The sequence below is a fragment of the Hydra vulgaris genome, chromosome 01 (assembly GCF_038396675.1).
Source record: "Hydra vulgaris chromosome 01, alternate assembly HydraT2T_AEP".
In the NCBI taxonomy this organism is placed as follows: domain Eukaryota; kingdom Metazoa; phylum Cnidaria; class Hydrozoa; order Anthoathecata; family Hydridae; genus Hydra; species Hydra vulgaris.
This window is the reverse complement of record NC_088920.1, coordinates 41,924,654-41,946,902: the sequence shown is the minus strand read 5'-3', so window position 1 is coordinate 41,946,902 and position 22,249 is coordinate 41,924,654. Positions and strand designations below refer to the sequence as shown.

General features: G+C 28.3%; 1 protein-coding gene across 2 annotated transcripts in view; it reads left to right on the top strand.

Annotated features, from left to right (window-relative positions):
* The window catches only part of LOC101238987 (glutamate-rich protein 6), a 55,945-nt gene that overhangs the window by 11,787 nt on the left and 21,909 nt on the right, over positions 1–22,249 (top strand). Inside the window, exons 3-10 of one of the 2 annotated variants that reach the window (XM_065788198.1) lie at positions 600–1,012; positions 1,188–1,330; positions 2,150–2,211; positions 2,481–2,650; positions 13,076–13,158; positions 13,655–13,727; positions 21,373–21,467; positions 21,619–21,778. In XM_065788198.1, the coding sequence (XP_065644270.1) occupies positions 600–1,012; positions 1,188–1,330; positions 2,150–2,211; positions 2,481–2,650; positions 13,076–13,158; positions 13,655–13,727; positions 21,373–21,467; positions 21,619–21,778 (1,199 nt within the window). The remainder of the gene's footprint in view (positions 1–599; positions 1,013–1,187; positions 1,331–2,149; positions 2,212–2,480; positions 2,651–13,075; positions 13,159–13,654; positions 13,728–21,372; positions 21,468–21,618; positions 21,779–22,249) is intronic. The other variant, XM_065788199.1, reaches the window with a different exon arrangement.

Below are 22,249 nucleotides of genomic sequence, written 5' to 3'. Positions count from 1 at the left end.
GTCAATCGTTATCTTGCTCTACAATCTTCATCTTTTTTCTTCCAATAACTTCCCACTTTCATTAGTGGTTGTTTGCAGCCTTGTTGGAAGCAAAGATGCTAAAAAAAACAAAAAAAAAGCTGCTCAATATTGTTTAATATGATGTTCTGAGGTTTATAGCTCAATATTATGAGTTATGTAAATAAAAAAAAATTATTTACATATTTTTGATCAGTTTTTGGGAGTTTAAAATTTGTCTATGTTTTTATTTAAGACACCTTATTATGCATATGTTTAAACTAAGCACCCTGATTTTGTTTAAGTTTTGGTATATTCTTAAATAAGACATTTTGACATGAATATGTATTTATGCAAGACACTCTAATATTTATATGATTAAATGTGAGATATTTATAAGTGTTTACATGAAACACCTTAATTTTCAGATGTGTAAATGCAATAAATATTGTTGTGCTTATGTGTTTTTTTGAGACATTATTTATGTACAATATGTGTTTTTTTGTTGTTTTTTTTGTTGTTTTTTTTGTTTTAAGTTGTTTTTTGATACTAATTTTTAACATACTAATTTTTTAAATTGTAACATACTAATTTTTTTTTAGGTTCCTCTAAGAAACTACAGAAGAGTAACAAAGAAAAGTTTGATAAAAATTTTAATAAACAATCTAAAAAGGAAATAAGAAAAGATAATTTTGTTAAAACTAGCAAATCGTTAAATGATCTTTTATCGGATAATAAAAAGTCTAAAGATAAAGTTAAAAAATGTCGAAGCAATATCCAAGATATGAGCATAATCAAAAAACTCATGTTTCCTTGCTTTAAAACTACTCCAGAAATTTTACAATATCATACAGAAAAGTCTAGTATTAAACTTCAGTCATTGATTGAGTTAACAAATAAAGTAATTGCTTCCTCTGATAAAGTTTGTCAATTTTGTAATAATTTCCTTGTCGAAGTTACCCAAGAACAAACTGTTGTCATGGAAAATTCACTAAACAAACCTAATTTTGCAAAAGTATTTTTAATTTTTTTAGTTTTTAATCATCATAAAATGCATTATTGAAATCATAATCATAAAAATATGTGAACAATATATTATATGACTAAAAATTGGAAGATTTAAAAACTTTCATATCAAAATAATTATAAAACTTCATGATTATATCATTGATATTAAGTTGCTTTTTTAGGTCTATTGTTGTGCAGAGTATGAGTATTTTGTTTCATTACTGCACATAGCAACAAAAGATACAGGTATAACATATGATGAACTTCTTGATATAACACATCGTAATACTTCTGTTAACTCTCAAAAACATCATACTCTCAACCGGTTAGTTTTTTTTTTCTATTGTTTTCTTTTATATAAGAAGTAAAGTTGAAATGGATATAAGTTATGTTATCAACTTTTCTATCTGCCTATATATCAGATATGCCAGATATTTGTTTTTTATCTGCTTATATATCAGATATTTCAGATATTTGTTTAATTTGAACCAAATATTCAAGATATATTGAAGTATCTGGGTTTCACCTATTGAGAGGATTTGAGGTGAATGAGAAGATTTTAAAAATTTTATCTTACTACTCTTTACTTCTAAAAAAAATATTTGATGAGATGAAACTATGATGGTTACAAACACTGAAACACTCATATATGCTTGCTTTGTATGCAAGAATTTCCATTTTTGATCCTTATCAAGTCTCTGCAGCAGCTTTGTTCATCAAGGGGTTTGTAATAACAAAAAAAAAGATTTTTAAAAGTAATAAAAAATGAGTAGCTTGTAAGATTGTATTAACCTCTTGGACATTAGGGACTAATGCCCAAGAGACCACGACAATTTACTCTACAATTGTACAGACTTTTTGCTTGCAAAAAAAGTAAATGAAGTAAATTTAAAAATGTTTGTTTGTGAGAATATTCTTGATTTTTCAAATCAATTAAACAGCTTTATCATTCATATGGGTTAGTTTATAGAGTAACTTTTTGAAAATTTGTTATTTCTTTATAATATATACATTTATTTAACTATTACTATTAAAGATTACTATTTACTATTAAAGAAAATATGTGTGTATTTTATTAAATATCAACATTATTTACAGATTTAATTATTTATCATTAGTTTTTGCAGTTCATATCCTTATTTAGATTTAAGAAGTTTGATTTTAAAACAAATCAGTCTGACAGTTTTCAGGATGAAGATTTTCTAGGTAATTCTCTTACTTTTATTTTTATATAACTTAAAAATCTTAAAAAAATGTTGAATTTATTATTTTTATAACTTGGTATAAAATTTCAAAACTTTCAAAAAAGTTTTGTTACCCTGTTACTTTAACTTTATTCCTACTACCCTGAACTGGCTATGCTAAGTTTACCCTCACTCTGTCACCTCAAATTTGCTTTGCTTTGCTTTTGCACACCTCAAACCTGCTACCTAAACAAAAGTAAAATATTGCAATCAACTTTGTTTATAATTTAGGTGGACGTCAAATAAAAACTATTCAGTATTCAGTGTCCTCTCCAAAATGTATGGATGAAGGGTGGACAATAAAACCTTCAACTTCAATCACATCATCAGAATTAATTGAGAACAGTGATGAAATAAAAATAGATTTAGACTACATAAAAGAAAGTTCCACCATTTTTAAGGTTATTACTGATTGAATTTAAATACAAATAATTTTAGATGTATTCTACAAAATAATATTTTTAAAAGAACAGAGCAATAAATTAATTTTTATTTATTTAATATATATATATATATATATATATATATATATATATATATATATATATATATATATATATATATATATATATATATATATATATATATATATATATATATATATATATATATATATATATATATATATATATATATATATATATATATATATATATATATATACAGTGCTTTTTTTCTGTTAGAACGCATTGGAACGGCGTTACAGCACCTTTTTTTTTTCTTTATATATATCTTAACATTTTTTTCCCCTCATTATTATTTAATGAATATGTTCATTTTGAACAAATTCATTATATAATAATACGGGATGCAAAATTATCTGTTCGTCTAAATATCAATTCCACAAGCATATGTCTTTCTAAAAAATTCTGTTGTTTCTGTGCAATTTTTGTCTGAATATCTCATAATGCCTTACTCTACTTAAAAAAGATTTTTTTAGAACACAAATTTTCCGCTATTTTTGACAGTAAATTTTATTTTATCGTTAATGAATTTCCTGTTCCCGACATTTTAAATTAAAAGTTATAACTTAGTTGATATATTTACAAAAGAATACAAAAATATCAATTAAACAAAATAACACAAACCTAAGTATGAAAAAAATCACCAGCTTCTTCTTGCTTGATACTCAGGTTCAAAAAAAAATTCAAATAAGTGCAAAAGAAAATAAATAAATCAAAGTTACATGTCAGATTTCAATGTCAGACCTTCTGCTAACAATTACACTAACTACAGCTGACCAAGTTGGCAAAAAAGAATTTTTTGTGAGTTCTGGCACCTTTTCTTTTAGAAAAAAAGCACTGTAGATATATATATATATATATATATATATATATATATATATATATATATATATATATATATAAATATATATATATATATATATATATATATATATATATATATATATATATATATATATATATATATATATATATATATATATATATATATATATATATATATATATATATATATATATATATATATATATATATATATACAGTGCTGGCTCTAGGCACAGGCAAAAGAGGCAGCTGCCTCGAGCAACACTTTCCTAGAGATGCATTTTGAGTTTTGATTATATATTTTCTGACATCCATAGATAAAAATGGTAGGACATAAAAGAATGAAATCTGGTGATTTCTACAGAAAGCAAAAAGAAAAACGAAGAGAAGAAGATGAACAAATGTCTGAATCTTTAAGCAATGTTTTTAATAACACCAAAAGCAAGCCAACAACAACTATGAGAGATCCTTGTGATGTTAGTGTTTGTGATAAAATCCATGAAATTCAAGATGCAACAACAAGTTCAAACTTGGAAGTGAAAAATGAGCTGAAAGGTAAAAAATCTAAATTGGGAGATGAAGCAAATTTATCTACGACTTCACAAATTGCATCGCCAGAAGAAGAACAGAGTTTTCAAACTTTACCAACTACAGACCTGACAGATCCTGCCAATTGGCCTGATCGGATTCCAGATGATCTTTGAGTGACTCTTGTTAAAAATGGTCCATCAACACCTAATCCATCTTTTCTATTTCCTGTCAATGCCAACAACAGAAGATTTAATCCTTCATGCATGCAAAAAGCACTCAAGAATGGTGAAGTTGTTAAAAGATCCTGGCTTATATACTCTAAAAGAAAAGATGTTTTGTTTTGTTTCTCATGTAAGTTGTTTGGTGACATGGACATACGTTTGAAGACAATCGGTTTTTTTAGACTGGAAAAATTTGCTCAGACAGCTGAAGGAACTTGAAACTTCTAAAATTCACATCTGTTCATTAAGCAAATGGATGGAATTAGCAAACCAACTAGATACCAATAAAACAATTGATGCATCACAATAACAACTTCTCAGTGCAGAGATACAGCGTTGGCAGTTCTGGAAAGATTATTTGCAATTGTGCTACGTTTTGTTCAGATGAAAAATGCTGAAGTTAAAGTCTGTGAACATTTCATCGATTTCATACCTGTAGAGCAGACAACTGGTGCAGGACTCACAGATGTTATTCTACAAATGTTGACTCAAACTGGGATTCCAATTGAAGATATGCGTTGGCAGGGCTACGTCAACGGTGCGAATATGAGAGGACATCAGTCAGGAGTGCAGAAAAAAATATTGGAAAAAAACAGCAGAGCTTTTTTGTACTATGTCATGCTCATTCATTAAATTTGGTCATTTATGATGCTGCAAAATCATCAAGAGTGACTGTGGCTTATTTTGGAATGGTGCAAGCCATTTATAACTTTCTTATTGGATCATCTCGTAGATGAACAGTTTTGAAAAATCATCTTGGAAAAAAATTTTTTCCAAAACCTTTGAGTGCAACAAGATGGGAAAGCAGAATTGAAGCTGTGCAACCTTTTTGATACTGTGCTGGAAAAATCTTTGATGCTCTTTTTGAAATCAGCCAGGACATTTCTTATGATCCATCTTCACGTCATGAAGCAGAGGTATTAGCTCAAAAGATAAAAAATTTTAAATTTTGTTGTTGTACTATGATATGGTTCAATACTTTGAATCAAGTAAACTTAGCAAGCAAAGTTATTCAGAATATTGAAATTGACATTTCTGAAGCCAAACAAACTTTGAACAAAACTGTTAACTTCTTAAAGTTAAATCGCTCAGATGAAGCTTTTGAAAAAGTTATTTCTGATGCAGAATTAATTGCAACTGAATTAGATTTGGAGCCATCATTTTCATTTGAAGTTTCTATTAGACCAAGGTTTAAAAAACAAATACTATCTTATGAAACTTGAGATGATCCCATTATAAATCCAAAAGATAGATTTAAAATAGAATGTTTTAATTGCATTTTGGATAGTGCTATAAATTCGATTGAAGAAAGATTTAACCAGTTAAATGAACACTGTGATGCTTTTCAATTCCTGTACAATATTGCAAATATTAAAAAAGATTTTTCAAAGGAAAGTTTTAGAGAAAAATGTTTAAATCTTCAAAAAATATTAAGCACAGATACTTCTGCAGATATTGATGGCATGGAATTATTAGATGAATTGCTTGCATAGTCTGAATTAATTGAACCAAAAACATCACCATTAAAAGTACTAGAGTTTGTTTTAAGAAACAATAATTTCACTCCAAATGTTTCTATTGCTTTACAAATTCTGTTAACACAGCCACAGTATCAGTTGCATATGGAGAGCGTAGTTTTTCAAAACTGAAATTAATTAAAGATTACATAAGATCTACTATGTCACAAAATCGTTTGACAGGTCTTTCTTTAATTTCCATAGAAAGTGATATGGCTAAAAAATTAGATTTTACTGAATTATTGAAGGCTTTTGCATCTGAAAAGAGTAGGAAAGTAAACTCCTTTCACTAAGTCGTGTTAAAATATGCTCATTTTGTATGTATTTTGCTTGCTTTTTGTGTTTGTACTGTTTGGATTTAATGTTGTGCAAATATACAATTTTATATGTCACTCATAGTTTTACTTTAAGGTATTTTTTTAATATATTGGTGCTTTTTAGTTAGAGCAACAAACTGGGATCTTGCCTTTGGCAGCAAAATACCTTGAGCCGGCACTGTGTATATGTATATATATATATATATATATATATATATATATATATATATATATATATATATAATATATATATATATATACATATATATATATATATATATATATATACATACATATATATATATATATATATATATATATATATATATATATATATATATATATATATATATATATATATATATATTTATATATATATATATATTTATATATATATATATACATACATATATATATATATATATACATATATATATATATATATATATATATATATATATATATATATATATATATATATATATATATATATATATATATATATATATATATATATATATATATATATATATATATATATATATAGGGTAATGTAATTAACATTTTTACCTTTTTTGAAAATGTAGGATAAATGATTTTTTCTTGTGAATTTTTTATTTATTAATAATTAAAAATTATTATTTATTTTATTCAAAAATATGAACTGAATAAAATGTGAGCAACAATAATATGAAACTCAAAGTATGGAGATAATTTTGGATGATAAACAGTTTTTTATTTTGGCAGCGCTGAATTTTGCCGACCTGTGCTTTCTACAAAACTAAAATGGAAAAAAGCGTTTGAGATATTATGTATAAAAGAAGTTGATATTTGTTAATAGTTTATTTGCATTCAGATAGTAATACAATAATAACGAGATAGTAAAAAGTGAATTCATTAGTGCCTCTGTAAAACCTAATAAAATAGTAGTTCCCCAAAGTATGAATTAATATTATGTAACAAATATATATATATATATATATATATATATATATATATATATATATATATATATATATATATATATATATATATATATATATATATATATATGTATATATATATATATATATTTGTTTTTCAAGAAGAAGAACTTGTAGAAGTACTTTCTGACCACAGAAAGTACTTCTACAAGCTCTTCTTCTTTTGGAGACCAAACAACACAGAGGTTTTTTGGTCTCCAAAAGATGTGAAACAAATGGTATTCCAGTTTTGTAAAGACAATTACACAAGGTTATTCACAAGTTTAATTGTAAAACTACATCAGGATGAAAAGAATGGATTTTTGAAACATCGTAATAAACTCTCTGTGAGAGTTGCTGAGTCAATGTCATTGCATTGAGCCATTGGTTTTAATAGAATTAAGATTAATTGATTTTATGATGAACTAGAAAAAATAATTTTTAATGCTTATGGAATGCAGATTACTCCTATATCAAACTTGTTCAATGTAGACAAATCTGGATTGCCTATATGTCATAAAACAGAAAATATTTTTGACCTGAAGAGAAAACACAGTGTTAGTGGCTCAACAAGCTCCAAAAGAGGAAAAACAATCACAATATTTTGTTGTCAAACAGCCAGCAGATTTTTGTCCACAAATGCCGATCTATCCACGTATTCAAGTGAGACCTGAATTTTTAGATAAAGCTCCAAAATGTTCTATTTCTTGTTGCAGCAAAAATGGCTAGGTTTTAATTGAGTTGTTTGAAAAATGGTTTGATAATTTTTATAAGCAGTCCAGCTACAGTCAAGAAACCAACCAGCTCTTTGGGTGGACATTCAAGTCATAAAAATTTTTCATAGTCATAAAAAAAATTTTAAAAAAATCATTTCTATCTCACTGCATGCACAAACTGTAACCACTTGATGTTTCATTCTTAAAAAGCCTCAAATATTCTATTAAAGTTGGTACTTGGCTTCGTCACCATCCAGGTCGCCCTGTAACTGAATTAGGGGTTAGTAAATTATTTGCAATAGCCTATGGGCAAGCATCAACTGTTCAAAATTGTCAGTCAGGGTTAAAAAAATGTGGAATATATCCATGTTAATAGAAATGTGTTTACAATAAATAATTTTAAAAGATGTACAATTTTTTCACTAACTTTGATTGAATTTAATGATGTATCAGACGTTTTAAAACATAGCTCGATTAAAGTATGCTGATGACACGATTATTTTTGTAGCTAATAATGACATTCAATTAATAGAGGAAAAACTACTTGAAGACTTAAACGGAATATTAGAATGGTTTGAAATAAATGACTTATTGTTAAACCTTCAAAAAGGTAAAACTGAAGCAATGCTTTTTGGAACCGCAAGAAAATTATCTAAATGTCGGTGCTTAAATCTACATATCAGTGAAGTTCAAATAAACAATACCAAAACATACAAATATTTAGGAATCCATCTAGATCCAACCCTTTCACTTAATGACGATTTTAATTTTAAATGTAATAAGATCAGTGGGGGTATTAGCTTACTAAACAAAACACGACACCTGCTAACAATAAACGCTGCTAAATTAATTTATGTCTCAATGATATTGCCAGTTTTTACATACTGTGGTTTAATCAACTTAAACCACACTGCAACCCAATTATACTAAATCAACCGTTTATATAGTAGAATAAACCAAATAATATTAAATGCAAATAAAATTTCAAACAATAATATAAATTTGTCGCATTTTAAAGAAGTTCATGTGTATTTTCTAACAGTTTTAAGGCAATTTGTCATTCAGCAAACACAAGAAATAATGAAATATCACTGATCATACCTAAAGTAAAGCTTGAATTCACGAAAAATGGTTTCTTTTACCAAGGAGTAATTTTGTATAATAGTCTTCCATTCGCTGCTCGCCAGAGTAAGAACCTGAGAGAATTTAAAACTAAACTAATGGATATTTCTAATTTTTAAATTCTATTTTATTCTGTGATAAATCTACTAATGTTTTAATATTATTTTATATTCTTAAATAACTGTTAAATTTATTTATATTTTAATGTATCAAGGCCCAATAGGATAACAGCCTAATTTATTGTGCTGATTTGGCATTACCTGTATAAATATTTTACAATAAATAAATAAATAAACTTCATCATTTACACCGGATTTTACATTAAAAATAGAAAACAAACAGGTAAGAAAAGGAGGGTAAATCATGCTGGAAAAATTACTCGATTACCATATAAATCTCAGCTAGAGGAATCTTTAACTTTGAAACAAAAGAACATAACCACATAAAAAGTGCATTAAAAAATATATATCTACAAATCAAAAGACATGTTTGAATAACCCTGGTGCTGATTGATAAACAATCTTGTGCAATGTGTCAATACAGCTATCCTGTTGATACTTATTTAAAGGATAATTGGAATAAATGTCATAAACACTGTAGATGGTGGCATGAAACATGTGCTGCTATATGTGGTGTTATATGTTAAAAAAGCATTTGCTTGTGATGTCTGTATGAAACACTGATGCTTTTGAAAAAATTTCATATATTGATAAACTGTTTTTCTTTCTCAAATAAATCACTTGTTTTGAAGTTGTCTTTGACAATTTATTTTTTTATGTTCAACTTTTGAGTTATCTAAAATAACATTTTATAATCTACTTATGAGTTTATAAACATGAATTCTTAATTAATGAAGGTATTTACAATGCCTTAAATATGCTAACTAGGTGTATTAAATTCCATTTAAAAGACAATTACTTTATAGGATGCAGATTTATATTTGTTAATGATATTTTAAATATATCAATGGGTTTTTAATGAACTTCTTAATTTCCTATAGTATGTACCAAATCATTGTGCTTAAATTATCACACTAGGTTGGTAATTTCTTCATTTTTGAATATCTTGTAAAACAAATTTTACATAAAACTTTAAAAGTTTTAAACAATTTTTTAACTGTTATGTTATAGATATATCTGCAGGATAATGGTAATGAAACAGTTACAATTTTTTATTATAAAAAAATAGGCAATGGCTAAAACTGCAATAAGAAGGATATTAAAATATAAAAAAAAGGGTTAACGACTTATAAAATGGTAACTGTTATGTGAAAAGAGATATCTTATAATGATTCAACTGTTTGTTCATATCTGGATTTTTCCATTCAATGAACAAACTTTTATGTGCTTCCACTTAGCACTTCTTCACTCTATCACCCTTTTTGTTCTTTATCATTCTCCTTCTTTTCAAGACTGCACTCTTCTAGATATAATTTCTAATCAAATTGACTATGCCCTCTCTCTTTACCACTCTGCCAATATTGTTGTTATTGGTGACTTCATTATTCATCACACTGAATGGCTTGGCTCTAAGGCCACTGACCCTGCTGGCACTAAAGCTTATAACTTCTGCATTTCTCAATCTCTTACTCAGGTAGTTAACTTTGTGACTCCTTTTCCTGATAACCCTAATCATTTACCCTTACTCCTTGATTTATGTCTAGTCTCTGATACTAGCTTGTGTTCAATTTCTCCTTTTTCTCCCTTATTTGGTTCTGGCCATGCAATATTTAAATCTTTCATCTCATACTTCCTACTCGAACTCTCCCTAACACTGCATTCATGAGATTCACAAGATAAATTTTTTTTTTCAAAAGCTCTTTTTAGAAGCTGAACAATTTTTTATTAATACATGTGTGATAATATTAAATTAGTAGTTACTACTACCCTAAGACAGAACTATTTGCAAAGAACTTTTCTTCTAATTCAACTCTCGAATCTTATGGCAATTCTCTTCCTTCCATTCCAATTAAACAGGTTAACCCATTGTTAGACATTCAAATCACTCCAGCTTCCATTACTAAAGTCATACCTTGATTAAACTCTTCAAAGGCTTGTGATTCAAACAACATTTCTGTCATAATCTTACAAAGTTGTTCTCCAGAACCTTTTTCAATTCTCTCTAAACTTTTTAATAAGTGCCTGACTGAGTCGTTTTCCTGTCTACTGGAAATAAAAATAGTATCTGTTGTTCCAATTTTCAAAAACTCTGGTGAACATTTTGACCCCTCTAATTATTGTCCAATCAGTCTTCTTTCTGTTATTAGCAAGGTCTTTGAGTCTTTGATAAACAAATTTCTCACATCCTATCTTAAGTCAAATAACTTACTGTCAGACAATCAATACAGTTTTCGATCCTCTCGCTCTATGGCTGACTTGCTAACTGCTGTGACTGAAAGATTATCATGCATTAGATGGAGGCGGAGAGGCTAGGGCTATTGCTCTTGACATATTTAAGGCTTTCGACAAGGATTGGCATGTTGGTCCTTTCCATAAGCTTGTTTCATATGGCGTATCTAGGAAAGTTTTTGAGGTTATCAATTCGTTTCTAACCGCTTTATTAAAGTCATCCTTGAAGATCAACACTGTTCTTTATTTCCAGTAACTTCTGGGGTACCTCAAGGTTCTATCCTTGGTCCTGTTTTGTTTCTTATCTGCATTAATGATCTTCCCAACAACCTTACATCTAAAGTAGCTCTTTTTTGATAATGACTCAACTTTAAACTCCTGTCTTGACAAAAAGTCTTCTCTTTTTGATTGCTTAGAACAGGAAGCCGATCTTAAATCTGATCTCAATTCTGTTACAAATTTAGGGCTCACAGTGGCTAGTAAATTTTATCCCCAACAAATCAAGTTATTTACTGCAAACAACTATCTCAATACTGTCGACATTCCTATATTAATGAATGTCAACCCTCTCAAAGAGTCCTCTTTTCTATGTCTTCTTGGATTATTGTTTACTACTGAACTTTTATGGAAACCATATATAGAATATAATACAATTAGCATTTGCTAAGGTTGCTTCTCTTGATTCCATTTGCTACCTCTACAAATCTCTTATTTGTCTCTGTATGGAATGCTGTTGTCATATTTAGCTGGTTCTTCTAATGATGCTCTTTTTCTTCTAGACAAGGTCCAAAAACACATTGAAAACGTAGTTGGACCCCTCTATCTGCTAAGCTTGAGCCTCTCTCCCATCGTCATAAAGTTGCATCTTTTTCTCTTTTCTATAAGTACTATCATGGTTGCTGCTTAAAGGAGCTTTCATCTCTAGTTCCATCAACTAAAACTCATTCTCGCTTGACTCGTCATTCAGCAAAGTCTCATTCTTTTACTGTATCTGTCCCTGCATGCTCTTAAAACTTTTATTTGTCTAGTTTTTTTCCCTGCACTTTAATGCTTTGGAACTCTTTTCCATCTCTTCATGTTTTCATGACTCATACAACCTTCAACTTTTTAAGTCTTCTGTCAGCGGTTTCCTTGCTGTATAGCTCTATACTTTTTTTCTAGTAACTCCTAACTTAATAGTGGTTGCTTGCAGCCTTATTGTGTGACCAAAATAAAAAAACCAACTCAACAAAAAAAATCATGTTTACAGTTACCACCTAGATAATAGGTTGTATATATTCTTTTAATTTTTAAATCTTAAATCTTTTAAATATAATCTTTTAAAACTATGGTAAAGTATTCTTAATCATGTTATATGGTTAATATGTTATATGTTACCATGTTATAAGTAATATGTTACCATGGTTTTAATATTTTGAATGCCATGGAATAATCATTAGGATTAATGGATAATTTATTGGAACCCATGAATTAATATTTGGGACTCATGAGGTAACTATGAAGATTTCCCATGAAGACCCATAGGGTAACTATGAAACACATGGGGTGCAACACGGCCCGTGAGTCAAAAATCATGGTTTAATCATGATGCCTCTAGAATTTCATTGGAATTTAATTGCGCAGGATATTTTTAATTTATTGTTTATCAGATATTTTTTATGTATTATATATATATATATATATATATATATATATATATATATATATATATATATATATATATATATATATATATATATATATATATATATATATATTATATATAATATTAGATTCAGTATTTTCCAAGTTTTTTTATTTTAGGAAAATCTTTTCATTAATGAAAAGTTTTATGAAAATGGAGAAAAGTTTATGACAATTTTTCCAGATGGAAGTGGTTGTTGTTAGTATCTATTTCATATTTTTGTACATGTTGTTATGGTGAATTCATTTTTGTTGTTGTTGTTGTATTACCACTTGATCTTTCCTCTGAACCTTCTCTACTTTTACATTTCTTTTTTAATTTTTTTTTCATATCTCTCAAGCTTTTCTAAATTGGTTTTAAATTTCATATGTGTGTGTCCACAATTATAGTATTGAGTTGTTAAAAATATAATTATTGGTTTGATAATCATTGAGTTTGCAACATGTTTAAAACTCATTTTTTATGAACATTATAAAGGGCTAACAAAAATTACACACAAAAAAAAAAGAACGTAATAATATTTTTTATTGTTGTTAATAATTGTACAAAATAAATTGAATGCGCAAAATAAATTGCATCACTAAAGTAAAGTTTATAATAAAATTATATTTTATAATAAAAACTTTAATAATGAAAATTTGTTCAGTAAAAGTACAGCTTGTAATGATGTAGAATCTGCTTCCTTAACTTTTAAATATTTATCCAAATGGAGAAGTTGCTGTTATGATTTTATCTACTGAAAAACATCAGTCAACATTTATTATATTTCAGGTAGAGTATTTATTTACAGTAATAAATATTTACAGTTTATATAGTTACACACAAACTTTTAGTATAATTTACTACAATAATACAATATGTTAGGGCCCTGCGAATCACCTTTTTTGGTTTCGATATATGTATATGTATATATATATATATATATATATATATATATATATATATATATATATATATATATATATATATATATATATATATATATATATATATATATATATATATATATATATATTAGAGTGGTCCTTAAAAATAATTAAAAAAAAAGTCTGCTCTTACCCTCTAAAACTGTTCTATATAACAAAATAACATTTAATTTTAACACTTTCGGAATAAAAAAAATATTTTAAGAGGTGTCTTAAGACCCTTGAAAAATTCATAGGTCCCTAGTATTATCAAAAAAATAGTTTTTCAAAATTATGTCATGTTGGATCTCAAATAAAACAAAATTATATAAAAGTTTTAAAAAATCAGTTCAAACCGCACACTTATTGTTAGGTCAGGTTATCCTGCTACTGGTAACATGTAACCCAGTACAACCTGCTTCATGTCCTGCTGCCTTGCAGGACTTGCTTTTTTACGCAAAGGCTAGATGAAGCCAACTCTGACTTAAATTACTCTTTGCCTTGGATCTCTTAGTTGCGTAAAGGCTAGAGATAGTGTCTCGATAAGAATAATAGATCTTGGGCAGATATTAGATGCATCTGGCTACTGTCTTGTAGAAGGCCTCCTAGGCAAATAGGTAAACAGATTCTATCTGTTGATCAACTTCGCACTCCTTCTTTATCTATTAGGTTGAGTTAGATGTATTTATAATACATTGCTTCCAGTTTAAGATGTTGAATGCTGAATCTTCTTGATTTGTTACATGGGTTTTGCTTGTGTCTCTGGTTATATGACTAGGCAACTAATTTTATTATTTCCAAATAAGGGTGCAGCTCTAAAACTCTCAGTTTTATGGTTCTGAGACCGGCTCAGAACCATAAAACTGAGAGTTCAATCAACAGCTGTAACCATAAAACTGAGAACCATAAAACTGAGAGTTCATCAATAGCTGTAAAATATCGGAGTACTAACAGTGCCATGTTGCACATAGATGGTGTCCCTGTTTGTACTTTTGTTGTGCATTATCAAGGCCACATTTTGAGCCCTTTGTTACAGCTTAGGATTAATGAGACAATTGCTTGAACTATTAAATAATGTACTGAGTGCTATCTGTGCTTTGAGTCAAGTTCTTTAACAAATTTATAAATGACTAAAGTAACAACAAAAAAAAAACACAAAAAATGACTGTCATCAACAAGTTCTCTAAATCATTCATTAATATTCGTGGTCTTCGAAGTAACTTTTCTTCTGTTGAGTCTTATTTTACTAGACCTACTTGCTCTTTGTGAGACTAATTTGAGTTTGTCTGTTTCATCTTGTGATCTTAGTGTTGATGGTTATCTTTCTTAAACTTGTTAAGACTCCAATAGTTACATGCGAAGCATGGATATTTACACTTGTAAGAATTCCCTATTTGTCGACAACTAAGTTTGAATCCACAGATTATTCTTTTATGTGCTTTTGTTTAGCACCACTTCACTCTATTGCCTTTCTCTTTGTTATATATCACTCTCCTTCATCTCAAGACTGCACTCTTTTCGATGTTATTTCTGATTAAATTGACCGAGCCCTTTCTCTTTATCCTTCAGCCATATCATTGTTGTTGGTGAATTTAATACTCATCACACTAAATGCCTTGGCTATTGTGTCACTGACTCTGCAGGCGTTAAGGCCACAATCTCTTACACAAATAGTCAACTTTCCAACTCGCTTTCCAGACAATCCGAATCATTTACCTTCTCTACTCGACTTATATCTTGTTTCTGATTCTAGTAAGTGCTCAGTTTCTCCGCATTCACCCTTCAGTGCTTCTGATCACAGTTTGATCTCTCTAAAGCTATCTCATTCTTCTTCATCACCAGAATCCCCCTCTGGTTGTTCCTCTTACAACTACCTTAAAGCTGACTGGGAATCCATTTCTGTGATTTTCTTTGTTATAGCCCTTGGGTAGAAATCTTTTGTCTTCCTGCTGACAAATATGTTTCTTACATTTATCAGCAGGAAGAAAAAAGATTTCTACCCATGGGCTATAATGAAGAAAATCACTGAAAAAGTCGCAGTCAGCTTTTAGATAGTTGTAAGAGATAAAATGATATTGGGGTACTCCAACTTCTTGAATTCAGGCTGGCATAGAATCCTTTTTTTTCTTTAGACGATTTCAAGTCAAGTCTCACTCTTCTCCATGATTTTCCTTTCATTGTGCTGCTGCAATCTTGCAATGCTCCAATCATAACCATTACTTTCATATCTATCAGCAAAACAATTCTCCAGAAAAAAAGCTTATGTTTACTACTGCTAAAAACCATTGTAAAAGGTTTTGTCAATGTCATACCCCGCTCTTCTCAGGTCACAAAATCTTGTATTTCATCTCAAAAATTAGGCACTTGTGATTTCAGGAGAATCTTTAACAGCACCTATAACAAGGGTAAATCAGTTATTCCACCTCTTTTGTAGGGTTTAGATTTTGTCACCCACCTTAAGACAAAGCTGAATTGTTTGCTAAGAACTTCTCATTGATATCATCTCTTGATTCCACTAGTTGCATTCTACCTGAAATAGCCAACAAATAGGTTAATCCATTGCCTGATCTTCATATCACTTCAGCTTCTGTATCTAAAGTGATTTCTTGCTTAAACTCTTCTACAGCTGGTGGTCCCAGTAACATAGCTGTTATAGTCTTGCAGAAGTGTTCTCTGGAGCTTTCGCCTATACTTTTAAAACTATTTAACAAGTGCTTATCAGTCTTGTTTTCAAGCCTGCTGGAAATTTCCTATTTTCAAAAATTCTGGAGAGCGATCTGACTTGCTACCGTCCCATTAGTTTTCTTCCTTTCATAAGCAAGGTTTTTAAGTCTTTAATTAATAAACACCTAATCTCTCATCTTGAATCTAATAACTTACTTTCTGATCATCAATATGGATTTTGATCTTCTTGTTCTAGTGCTGATTTGCTTACAGTAATAACTATCTATCATGCATTAGACAGAGGTGGAGAGCTTAAGGCTATTGCTCTTGACATTTCTAAAGCTTTTGATAAAGTTTGGCATGCTGGTCTTCTCCATAAGCTTTCTTCTCACAGTGTATCAGGTAACATGTTAAAGATTATGAACTTTTTCTTTACCAATTGTGGTATAAGAGTTGTCCTTGATGAACAGCACTCTTCTTCATATCCTGTAACTTCAGGGGTTCCTCAAGGTTCTATCCTTAGTCCTATACTTTTTTTAATTTACATTAACGATCTCCCAGAAATTCTCACATCTAAGTTGGCATTGTTTGCTGATAATACTACTATATAGTCTTGATAAAAAGCCAACACTCTTTGATTGCTTGGATTGGACATTTGAGCTTGAAAAGGATCTCACTTCTGCTACAGCTTGTGGCTCTCAGTGGCTTTAACTCAGATGAAACTCAATGTTTTTAACCTAATTGTTATTGCAATAATTTAGGTCTTCCTATTTTTATGAACAGTAATGTACTCGATGAGTCATCTACCCTTTATCTTCTAGGATTAACTCTTACTTCAGATCTTTCTTGGAAACCACATATCAAATTCATTGCAAAATTAACATCTGTTAAGATTGCATCTTTTTATTGTGCTCGCCACTTTCTTACTCAGGATTCTATTCTTTATCTCTATAAATTTCAAATCCATCCTTGTTGGAATACTGTTGCCATATCTGTGGCGAATCTTCTAATGATGTCCTTTCTCTTTTAGACAAGGTGCAAAAATGTATTGTAAACATAGTTGGACCTGCTCTTGGAGCCAACCTCCAACCATTATCGTATCATCGTAATGTTGCTTCACTTTCACTTTTCTACAAATACTACTATGGGCGCTGCTCAAATGAGCTAGCGTCTCTTGTCCCATCTACTAAAATTCATTCTTGTGTTACTCGTCAATAAAGTCTAAATAAAGTCTCATCCTTTTACTGTGACTGTTCCTAAGTGCTCCAAAAATTTATATTTGTTTAGTTTTTTTCCTCTAACCTCAGTTCTTTGGAATTCCATTCTTTTATCTTGTTTTCCTAATTCATATAACTTTCAATCTTTTAAGTCGTCTGTCAATCGTTATCTTGCTCTATAAATTTTATCTTTTTTCTTCCTGTAACTTCCAACTTTAATAGTGGTTGATTGCAGCCTTGTTGGAAGTGAAGATGTTAAAAGAAAAAACTTTGATCAATGAAAATTAAATAACTTTTTTATTCTAAACTTTTTAAATTTTTTTTCTTTTTCATTAGATATGTATTAAAGAACTATATAAGTTTATATAAATCTTTATTTAAAAAATAATAAATTTATTGAAAATATTTAATGTGCTGTTTTGTGCGACATTCTGATAAAACCACACACTTGAGAAAACACTGAATTTTTTTAAATTTTGAGTTTTTTATTATTATTATTTTTAACACAACTTGTATTTGAGAAACTATAATAAATTTTTACATTTTTTGCAACAAAAAAGTTTTGTGCGAACATATTTTTTTGGTAAACACAATCACAACCATTCCTGGCACACCAAATTCTCACATTGTAACATTCTGTGTGTAATTGTAATTTACGTTTTTCAAATTCTAACAAATTTTTTCATTTAACTATTGTTTAGCTTTGGTTGCTCAGCATTGTTTTGCTCAGGTATTTTAGTACTTGGCTTAGAGAGTTTGCTTTCCGTTAAGTTTATAACTTTTACAGCATCCTTTGAAACTTTTTCTTTTTGTTTGAGGAAATTGATCACATTTTCTTTGGTAACACATTTTCTGCCATGTATTGAGATTTTGCACTGCTTCAATTTCTTAACATGCATATAATTTCTGGCTTGAAAAAATTGCTTTAATTTCATCTCAATACTGTTTTTGCAATGCTCAACACATCTTTGATACCTATCAAAACTTTTGATAAAGATGGTAATCGGTGTGTAGTTGAAGTGTGTGATGCAACGGCTGTTGAAGATGATAAAGCTGTGATTGAGCAAGATAGTATAAGTGCTGTGAAGGCTGCAAAAGATGATAATGGTAGGTTAAACGTTTGTGTGATTGCTAATGCATGCAAGCTTGTAAAACATATACCACTCTCATACAGCAGTTTGAGCAAGAGTGGAAAATTTTTTCCAAGTTCTTAAATTTTGAGTCTTTGTAATACTTGTTTAGAATTTCTTTCCACAATTGTTTAACATAGCAGTAGACACCTCTATCAAATGTTTGTAGAATATGTAAAGAACTCTGGTAGAGCAGTCAAGATTATATTGTTTTTTTTTGCACAATAATACCTATTCCAAAGTTATATGCCTATTTAGTTCTAAAATATGAAAACCACTAATTTGCTCAGTTTTGCGTATAAATACTTCTTTCAGCATTTCAATAACGTATCATGCTCCATCCAACCTGAATTTGAAATTGATTATTTAGTGCCAAGTGGACCACTTCATGCCCAATTAGGATGAAAGTTTTATTTAGCTTTGTATATCACAAATGGTGGTGGAAAAGGTTCAGCATTGCAGCAATTGTTCACAGTATAATAAATTTTTTCATTGCTGCCAGTAAACATAAATGAACATTTTGTTCCTTCTTGATGAAAGCAACTGCGGTTGCTTTTCCTTGATCACCCGAAAAACCTGTTTCATTTCCAAATATGCAACCCAGAAGTTATACCAGTCTGTTGGTATTGCTTGGTAACGCATTCAAAATAACAATCGATTATTTCTGACATAAAACCGGCTTTGCTAGATGCTAAGTTGTTTGATTTTTTTGGTCAAATTGCTTTTGCCCATCTTTTCATAAAGGGATAAAACCAGTCTTTGCCAGGTTTGCCATTTTTGAGTAAGTACAATTGATCTTCGCGTTTAGGGTAGCCGGTTACAAATTCAAGGAGTTCATTTTGGGTTAAACCATAACTCCAGCGTTTGGGTTAAACCATAACCAAGTGATTGGAACGCATGCACCATTATTTTTTCTGTTTCATTTAAGAGTACCGTTTTTGTACCTGAGCCATGGAGACCTTTGTTGTTATTTTTGAGACTAGAACACTGTGATTGAAAACAGCATTTCTCAGTGATGTATTGTTTTCTTTCATACCATTTAATGCAGCTAGTATATCATCTTCCTTGTATGCTTTTATTATTTTTGAATTAAGTGAGTGATAATTGTTTTGACAAATAACATAATACTCTTTTTAATTAAACCAGAATCAACACTGTTAGTTGAATAAAGATAGGCACTTAGTCACTTGCGAAAAACTAAACTAAGTAAATAATCAAGTGTGCGGTTTTATCAGAAAAGGAAGATTTTTTTACTTTTTGATTTTTTATTTAACTTTTTGTTTTAGCGGCATAAAAATTATACTATCAGAATAGAAATAAAATTTTCAACGAGATAGTGCTAAAGTTATTTTTATATTATTTTCGGCTATTTTGTTTGTAATGATAAGAAATATATAAAAAAATTTTACTTCCCGTTAAAGTTGAATAAGATAAAAATAAAGTTAAATTGGCATATAATTTTTTCAATTCGAACAGATGAGATAATTATGTGTTCGAATCTATATTTATTTTTTTCATAGTTATATTCATTCAATTTTATTTGAAAATTTTGATCAGTGTGCGGGTGTGGTGTGTGGTTTGACCCTGCTCTACTCTAATCATTTTATAAATAAGTTATTAATTCAGATTTTTTTGCATAAAGTATGACATTTTTTAACTAAAAAATAAAAATGTCCTTTTTTATGGATTTTTTTATTTATTTATATATATAATATATATATATATATATATATATATATATATATATATATATATATATATATATATATATATATATATATACATATATATATATATATATATATATATATTTATATATATATATATACATATACATATATATATATATATATATATATATATATATATATATATATATATATATATATATATATATATATATATATATATATATATATATATATATATATATATATATATATATATATATATATATATATATGTATATATATATCAGGGTGGTTCCATAGGAAAGGGAGCGATATGAATGATAACCTCTTTAACTTTTTTTTTAAATATATATATATTTTGCATATACAGCATGTTGTTTGAAAAAGTAGAAAGTGAATTTGGCCTAATAGGCAGACCGTTTAAAAATGATTTGAAATTTAAACAATATTGTAAAATGTAAATTTTAAATCAGACTTATGAGATATTGATATACTAAATCATTTCATAGTTACAGAGATTAAGACAACAGGAGACTGATATTCAAAGAAAAATTTACTAAAAATGTATTATGACCAAAAATCATAAATCACCCCCAAAAATCACCCTCCCTCTACTATATGGTTTCTGGATCCACTAAATCAATTTTAAAAATCTTATATGTAAATATATATATTATTGCTAAAATAAAAAATATGTAAATTTATACAAATAAAATTACTATAAAACTGGAATTTATTTTATCAGAATTAGCTGTGAATTAGTGTTAGCTGTTTTAAGTTGGTAATAACTTACATGAATAAAAATTTAGAATAAGATGAATTCTAATCACTCTCCTCAAATTTTGGCTGTATTTGAATCTAATGGAAACTCTATTTGTCATTACTCTGATGAGCATAAAATAAGGTAACATTTATAAATGTTTATATATATATGTATATATATATATATATATATATATATATATATATATATATATATATATATATATATATATATATATATATATATATATATATATACAAACCTATTGCTAAGCTTGAACTGTTTTTTACAGATTGTTTGTAAATTCAAGAGGTGGAATTGAACTTAAAAGAAATGGTGAGAAACATAGTAGATGGCAATGGTACTGGGTTCAAGGTCATAAACGAACACCTCCATTTCACCCTTTGTGTTTCTCTCTGAATAAATATATCTCTGTTCGTTATCAAGATCAAGTATAATTTATAATATTATGATATTTTTGTTTTAAAAATTGTTAAATTATTAAACGGTAATTTAAAAATATTATTACTAATAAAAATTTATTACTAGTTAAAATAAAAATAAAGTCCTTAGATATCCTAAATTATTATAAATAAGAGTCTTACATTCATAATGATTATTCTAAAAATATAAAATTTCCTTCGTTTAATTTAAATTAATACAAATTTTAATGTTTATTATTAGAATACCTTAGTAATTTTAGTCTGCACCCAAAAAAGTTTTATCATCATCTTTGTGTAACCTAAGCAACAATGTTAAAAAATAAGATAGCTAGAGTAATTTATACTTTTATTTTGCAGTTTTAACTTTTACACATGAAAAAAATAAGTTATGTTCAATATATTAATCTAAGCTAATTTTAGTATATTTTTATATGAAATATTTAGCATGCTTTAGTATGTTATTTTGTCTTAAAAAAATTG